Genomic DNA, 8,205 nt, shown 5'->3' on the forward strand with positions numbered 1-8,205 from the left:
GTCGATACATTTTTAGATGAAAATAATTTGTTTTCATTTCATAAGGCCTATGCAATATCAGTTTATTACAGAGCGAGCTCTGGGAACAGGCAAATAACCAGAGGTTTCCATTTATGGAAAGGTTATATTGCAAGAATAATGAATGTAGGATGATGCAGAGCTACGGCTGCGTGATTAAATGTAAACATGTGTCAGTCCTCATGGCTTTTCCTCTCCTAATGGCGGGGGTGCCTCAAAATGTCACTAAAGGAAAAGAAAAAAATAATATTTGCTTCTTTACTTTGTAATGTACTTAAGTAAATAATCAAAAACAAAAGAATAGTTTCATTTATAATCCTTTCTAATTTTACAATTACTTTTAAATACTTTCTTTGCTTGCTTTTCATGCATGGTGTGAACATCACAGCTAATATAAATGCACAAAGAGTCCGATTTGCACTAATATGTATGTGTGATTGTAAAATGCTTTTGTGTCATATAAATCATTTATGATTAAAAAATGACTAGGGATACATTCTTGATGTCCCAATGATACAAAGATAAGATTTTAAACCGAATACAAGGCTGATATTGAGACTCTAAAAATCTTTAATATTCATTGATGGGTTCTTAGCTTAATAGAGAATGTCTGGTAACCATACTCATTAGGTTCTCCTAATGAACACATTTGTCACTAAACCTCAGGCACTTCTTTAAAAAAAAAAAAAGGCAGGAGCAGGATAATTATCTTGAAAAAATAAAAAATAAATAAATAAATAAATGATAACTTTAAACAATAAAAATTTTAAATATGCATTTTGTGACAAATTGTATGTAGTCAAAAATAAAATGGTGCATGGGCAATGTTGGCAAGGCATGTAAAATCTGAACTAGTGGGGAAAAAATCCCTATCGTTGAGCCATATTGTTATACATTTAAAAGATCATAATTTCCTCATCCTCACAAAAATGTTTGGCCTGCATTCGACATTCCCCTCATAACATCTTTATTAAACACAAAATAATTAAAAAACATAAAAACATAAAAAATAAAATTGCTTTTTATTTGACAAAATCTAAATATAATATTGCATGGTTTTAAGATGCAAACTGTGACATGTAGAAAATGATAGATTTTTTTCTTATTATCCTGGCTCAAATGTGGCTCGAAACAAACAATCCACTTCAGTATCAACCACTAGCTTCTGTCCTCAGTTTCTTCAAGATTTCTTCCTGGCTGACAGCTGCAGTCACCCTGATAACCTTTTCTCTGGATTTGGAGCCCTATGAAGCAATTGAACCCGTATTGTTTATTATATCATTATAGTGGGCAGAAAACATTTAAATACACCATAGCTGGCGTTTATGGCTGCTGACCTTATCTAACGATACTTCACTCTTCTTCAGCTCCAGGACTTTGGATAAATATCGCAGCAGCTCGGCGTTGGCCTCTCCGTCTGTCGGCGGTGCAGCAATGGCGACCCCCACCGCCTCCTCAGACACATCTGTCACAAACACAATGCTTATGGTACATGGACTCCTCATAGATAAAGGCTAAGTTGGTTTCTTCATATATTTACAATACTCAACCAGTGACTGCGTTTTGTTTGGCCCCGGGTTTAGCATGTATTGCTATTGTAATTGTCCCGTCTTTAACTTTAGTAACCGGGCCGGGTGGTGTCTCCGGTGGTTTTGGGTTGCTTTTGCTCTAAAAGAGAATAGAGTTTTACATTGTTACAGGATTAATGTTATTAGCTGACAGTCAGAACATCATAACGTTACCAGAATTAAAGCTAATACTTGACTCATATTTAGGTGATATGGCTTAGTAGTACTGTCATTATTAAACCGATTATTATTCATACACATGCATGAATAAATATCAATATTCATAAAACATTCAGTGTAATATGTAATGAGCCCTACCGTCTTGTCCTTTTTAGGCATATTGTTGTATTGTGAGTAAACACTATTAGCGACGGAGCTGTAAAGTGGGATCTTCCGCGACCGACTGCGCAATGCTGAGGGACGCACTAATGGAAATGAAGATAATCGCACAAAACTGAGAATTTGAGAATGCATTAGCTAGAAGACATAAGCATTATCCAAGTGTCTTGAGTGAGCAGCATGAGGTACTTGTGACAACAGTTTACATGAGAAACGCGCATGACAACAAATGTAAATACGTTTAGAGCGTCAAATATGCGCGCTAAATGCGCAGAACAGAGACCGCGTGGAGAAAAGGCGTTCGAATAAGGCTGATGTTATTTATTTTTTATTTTATTTTATTTTTTTGATCTGGCATTTTGATTTGGCAATGTTTGATCTGATATTTCATTTGATGGCATAGTTAACTGACCTAATAATAATAATAAACATTTTATTAAATATACGATAATAATTATTATATAAATATAATTAAATAAATCAAAATAGTAGTAGTAGTGATTTTAATTGAATTATTACTTTAATATAATTATTTTTTGCATTTAAATTATTAATATAAATAATAAATAAAGAAGAACTAGTAGTGCTGGTGGTGATTTTAGTTGTATTTTTAGTTGTAATAATAATTAGTAGAAAATTAAATTATTATACACTACATCTAAAATATAAACTTATTATCAATAAATAAAATAACACATGAATTAATGAATGAATAAATAGCTTAGTAGTAGTGATTTTAGTTGTATTATATATTTTAATAATAATAATTATTATTATTATTATTCATTATTAATATTATCAAAATATAACCGTATTAGTATGAGTGGTGTTGAATTTAATTGCATTGATATTTTTGTAACTGTAGTAGTAGTAGTAGTAATAATAATAATAATTAAAAAAAGTATTATTAGTCATTTTAGTTGCATTGTTATTATATACTAAAATAATTGTTTTAAAGATATTTTTAAATAAATAACTATTATTATTAGCAATAGTGAATGTATTATTATTATTATTATTATTATTAACACCAGTAGCAGTAGTACTAGTATTTTTTTCTCGCCTATTTGGTTCTCCAAGAACCAAAGGTATTTACAAGGTATGATCCTTTCCAGAATAGAGATCCCTCCTCCAAGATGCAGTTAAGTTCCTCCTATTTTCATCCAGCTAAAAACTGGTTGTACACACTGAGACAGGCTCAAACACTTTTTCTTACTGTGTGCACAGCTGCCAAAAAAAGAGTCATCTTTGTCTCCAGATGCTAGACAAAGACACTATTTGGATTTGTTAAAACGCCTAGTTGACTACCAAAGTATAAAGGGAAGTGTCTCATGGAGAACAGCTTAAGCCAAGAAGCAGAGGAAAATCCCTATCTGTGGTAAGAACTGTTTTAACCCTCAAACATACGGAAAGTCAGTTTTAAATGCATAAAGTCTGAACCTTGAATCAGTCTTTTCTGATAGTTTAGCCCTGCACAGTGCTCTCTTTACTAATTAAACTAAAATAAAGTGCAGAATATATTCTCTCATCAAGCACTTGGGCACAGCTTTGAGTTGAGCTGACAATTGATAGCTGTGTCAGAACTCACACAGATGTTTCTCACAGTTGAACTGCTTTTCATGACTTGACTTGTCTTTACACAGACACACTTGCTTTGATCCCAAGGTCTCATTTCAGTGGATACACAAAATCCTCTGAGAATTATATATTAATATAGTTTTTTGATATTTATTATGGCAAAAGGCAAGCTGTCAAAAAACACTTGCATTTCTAACTTTTGTTAAAGCATATTTGAAATGAAACATACATGCTTTCTCAAGAAACCCATGTGAGCAGACAGTAAAAAAAGGTTTTTCTAGTTTTCAGAGAACACCGTCTCTCAGACGTAAATGGAGAAAGCGCTACGGAGGCCTGGATGGTAATAAACTGCTGGAGCCAAATAAGGAGGACGACACAAGAGGTACAAAAACAAAACACTGCAAGAGTGTCATAGATGTGAGCCTGTGAACTTGGTGTTTCCACTGACAGTGACCCCGGTTGTGAGTGTCACATTAGCTGTGCATGGGAAAGTGTATTCTGATCATTGATTACGGCGCACCGCCCAAATCCCAAATTCACATCAGCTTTATAGGAAAACTCCAAGATCAGTGTGAGAGTGCTGCTCAAAGTAGGCTAAATGAATGGGACAGTTCTGTAGACGCTCTCATTTAAGCATGCTTGTGGTCAACATCTGGGCCATAAAAATGTGCAAAGGCAGTGGGTGTGTTCTGGGGAGGAGTGATGTGGCATATATTGGTTTTAGTGTGGCTGACGAACACATATAATGCTATATAAAGCTTTAGAATCTTTGTTATAGCTCCCTCTTTCACTGACATGAATGTAAATTTGATATAACCATTTTTAAACCATTTAAAACTTTTTTTACAAATTTAAAAATATAGAGATTTATTTTGAAATTAGTTACATATGTATTTTAGTTTACAAATAAAGATTGCAGCAGCAGTTTAAAAGAATAGTTCACTCAAATATGAAAATTTGCTAAAAATGTACTCAGGCCATCCAAGATGTATATGAATTTGTTTCTTTATGGGAACAGATTTGGAGAAATGTAGCATTACATCACTTGCTCACTAATGGATTCTCTGCAGTGAATGGGTGCCGTCAGAATGACCAAACAGCTGATAAAAACATCACAATAATCCACATGACTCCAGTACATCAATTAAAGTGAAAAGTTGTGTGTTTGTAATAAACAAATTCATAAAGGCGCTTTAACTTTTAATCATCTCTTCTGGCCAAAATATGAGTCAATAATCCATAATCCATAATAATGTATTTATATATGAATCTGGACCACAGAACCAGTCATAAGTCGCACATGTACATTTATAGGAATAGCCACCAATACATTGTATGGGTCAAAATTATCAATTTTTCTTTTATGCCAAAAATCATTAGGATATTAAGTAAAGATCATGTTCCATGAAGATATTTTGTAAATTCCCAACCGTAAATATGTCAAAACTTAATTTTTGATTAGTAATATGCATGCATTTGGACAACTTTAAAGGTGATTTTCTTAATATTTTGATTTTTTTTTGCACCCTCAGATTCCAGATTTTCAAAAAGTTGTATCTCGGCCAAATATTGTCCTATCCTAACAAACCATACATCAATGGAAAGCTTATTTATTCAGCTTTTTTCATTTATTCAGATGTTGTATAAATCTCAATTTCAAAAAATTGACCTTATGACTATATATATATGATTAATTGATGGGATGTTAATTGATGTACTAGAGTCGTGTGGATTACTTGTGGATTATTGTGATGTTTTTACCAGCTGTTTGGACTCTCAGTCTCCCATTCACTGCAGATGATCCACTGGTGAGCCAGTGATGTAATGCTACATTTCTCCAAATCTGTTCCCATGAAGAAACAAATTCAACTACATCTTGGATGGCTTGAGGATGAGTAAATTTTCAGTAAATTTTCATTTTTGGGTGAACTATTCCCCAAGTGAGCAACCCAAAGACTTGTGGCATAGAGTAAAACTGCTTAGACTGTTATAAACCACATTCACATTGTTTTGTAAACTATATTTATGTTATGTGGGTTTCCTTTAAAAGAAACATAATTAACTTACTTTCAAGTTTCACCCCAAGGGATGGAAGTACCATCTGCATAACTTCGTCTGGCATGTACCACCATATCTGGGCACAAAATCAACTTCCTGAGATGAGGATATTCAACCAAAAATGAAAATAATTCACCCTTGTGTAGTTCCACACATGTATGAATTTTTCTTCTATGGAAAACAAAACAAGCTGTTTTTGTCCATACGATAAAACTGAATGGGGTCCAAAACAACACTGGACACCATTGACTTTCATTGTATAGACTAAAATATATTTTTTTGTGTTTGTCCTGTGGAATAAATGTCATACAGGTTTGGGATTACATGATTTTCATTTTGGTTAACTACTGTATGCCTTTAAGATTTATTGTTCTTTTGGATGGAAGATTAAGAGTAAAAATAGACAGATTACATTCCGTCCCCTATCCACAGCAGCATGGTTTCATATGTTTCAGCTTTCAGAAAATGTTATTATGTGGGATTTGCTGAGGTTTTGGACCGAGCGGACAACACAACACAACACAAACAATGTCTTAAACTCGCAAGAAACTCGGTGTCCTAGATTCTAAAATAGCGTCATATACATTCTTTGCTGAGGCAATGCTTAGTGGTTTTCAACTTCGAAAATCCTTTTTAAATCTTGCACTCACAAATAAGCACTAATCTTTAAACCTCTCTCAAGATTCAGCAAAGGAGGATTTTTCTCATCCTGGGTTTTTATTCTTTACCCCCCACTCATTCAGAGAATGGAGAGATGACAGATGCCCTCACCAACAGGAACGCAGACCCTGTGAAGTTTACTGCGTCTAAGGTACATGCTGAGTCCTGCATAACCACACCCACGCATAAAATATAAAACAAGCCTGGAGGCGTAAAACTATGACCAGCATTATTAAAAAGACTGAGGTGAGGGACATTTCAATACACCTGTGCTAATGTGCCGTTTTACTGCTGTCTAAAATGAGACTCAGCCATTCAGCTGACATCTGCAAAAGAGATGTTTTGATTTAAAGGATTATTCCAGGTTCAATACAAGTTAAATGGTAGACTGTTTATTACCACAGAAAATAACGTGGCTCATCTCTTTTTTTTCTCCTTCTCTTTTAAAAAAAGGCAGTGAGACACTTTTTTGAGACCTTTTTTTTTTTTTTTAGGTTTTATAAACACACTATTAATTCTTATAATTAAACTTGTGTATTACTTGAGATGTAAAACTATTCTAATTTTTACAGTTGTTTTAGAGTTTATGGAGTTGCATTGTCATGTAAAATTCAATAACTTTGCACAGAAAAACTATTTTATCACACTAAAAAAAGTTAACATGCATATCCTAACACCTGTGGGGAAAAAAAGAACAAAGCTCATTTTTAAAAAGAGTTCTTGTTACGGAAATAAAAACTGAATCTAATGTTTTTGGACACTTAATTGCATGTTAATTGAAAACGTATTATAGTTTACTCAATTTAATTGAATTTATAATTTAAATTGTAAAATTTAAATTTATTTGGACTTTTAGTTCTAGTTAGCTGAATTAGGTGCTTTTTTAAACCATTTAAAAGGATGTAAGTACATCTTTATAAGTAATTTCACTATTAGTTATTCTGTGTTTGAAATATGGTTAACTGAAAAGCATTTACGGTAAACTAATATTATTTCTATTGAAAATTGTATGACATGTATTAAAATAAATTTGTAATTACACATTTGTAATGATGAAGTTGCAATTTAGAATATATGATCAAATAACACTCTACAATTAAAATTATAATTGAGTATTTTACATGTGCATTATTATGTTAGTCAATCAAAATAAGTGTGCTTCTTTAAAGCGTAACCAAAATTATTGAAATATGATTTAAAATGTACTTTAAAGTAAAACGTTTAATTTGATATTATTACAAAGTGCACTTTTTAATTGTCATGAAGGCGAACTCTCTTTAAATACACAAGTGGCCTTTTATTTCATTAATATCATGTTATCTGCAAGTAAATATTTTATATACACTTTTAAAGGAACACTCCTCTATTTTTGAAAATAGGCTCATTTTCCAACTCCCCTAGAGTTAAACAGTTGAGTTTTGCCGTTTTCGAATCCATTCAGCCGATCTCCGGGTCTGGCTGTAGCACTTTTAGCTGTAGCTTAGCATAGATCATTGAATCTGATTAGACCGTTAGCATCTCGCTCAAAAATGACCAAAGAGTTATTTTTCCTATTCAAAACTTGACTCTTCTGTAGTTACATCATGCTAAGACCGACGGAAAATGAAAAGTTGCAATTTTCTAGGCCGATATGGCTAGGAACTATACTCTCATTCCGGCGTAATAATCAAGGAACTTTGCTGCCATACCATGGGTGCAGCAGGCGCAATGATATTACGCAGCGCCTGAAAATAGGCTAACTTCCGTCAACATAACCAACGTGACCACCTGCTTGCACAGGGAACGTGCTGGGGACTATTTCAGGCGCAATGATATTACGCAGCGCCTGAAAATAGTCCCCAGCACGCTCCCTGTGCAAGCAGGTGGTCACGTTGGTTATGTTGACAGAAGTTAGCCTATTTTCAGGTGCTGCGTAATATCAATAGCGTATTGCTAAAAATACTGCTATTTTCACTTAGTGTAAATAGAATCCATTGCTAATACG

At 33.5% G+C, this 8,205-nt stretch overlaps 2 protein-coding genes across 3 annotated transcripts in view; one reads left to right on the forward strand and one right to left on the reverse strand.

The window, feature by feature from the left end:
- Positions 1-752: 752 nt before the first annotated feature.
- On the reverse strand, positions 753-2,176 carry LOC107753689 (UPF0235 protein C15orf40 homolog). Its single transcript, XM_016569893.1, has 4 exons — positions 1,905-2,176; positions 1,569-1,686; positions 1,356-1,483; positions 753-1,262 (listed from the first exon to the last, which is right to left on the reverse strand). Exons 1-4 carry the CDS (start codon positions 2,058-2,060, stop codon positions 1,170-1,172), a joined length of 495 nt encoding a protein of 164 aa, XP_016425379.1. The 5' UTR covers positions 2,061-2,176; the 3' UTR covers positions 753-1,169.
- A 940-nt stretch (positions 2,177-3,116) lies between these two features.
- glsl (glutaminase like) overlaps positions 3,117-8,205 on the forward strand; it is an 18,445-nt gene continuing 13,356 nt past the window's right edge. For both annotated transcript variants that reach the window (XM_016569712.1, XM_016569713.1), the window contains exons 1-3: positions 3,117-3,303; positions 3,785-3,885; positions 6,305-6,372. In XM_016569712.1, coding sequence (XP_016425198.1) covers positions 3,257-3,303; positions 3,785-3,885; positions 6,305-6,372 — 216 coding nt within the window. In that variant the 5' untranslated portion in view covers positions 3,117-3,256. The remainder of the gene's footprint in view (positions 3,304-3,784; positions 3,886-6,304; positions 6,373-8,205) is intronic.

The sequence above is a fragment of the Sinocyclocheilus rhinocerous genome, unplaced genomic scaffold, assembly GCF_001515625.1.
Source record: "Sinocyclocheilus rhinocerous isolate Xijiao unplaced genomic scaffold, SAMN03320098_v1.1 scaffold200, whole genome shotgun sequence".
Taxonomy (NCBI): domain Eukaryota; kingdom Metazoa; phylum Chordata; class Actinopteri; order Cypriniformes; family Cyprinidae; genus Sinocyclocheilus; species Sinocyclocheilus rhinocerous.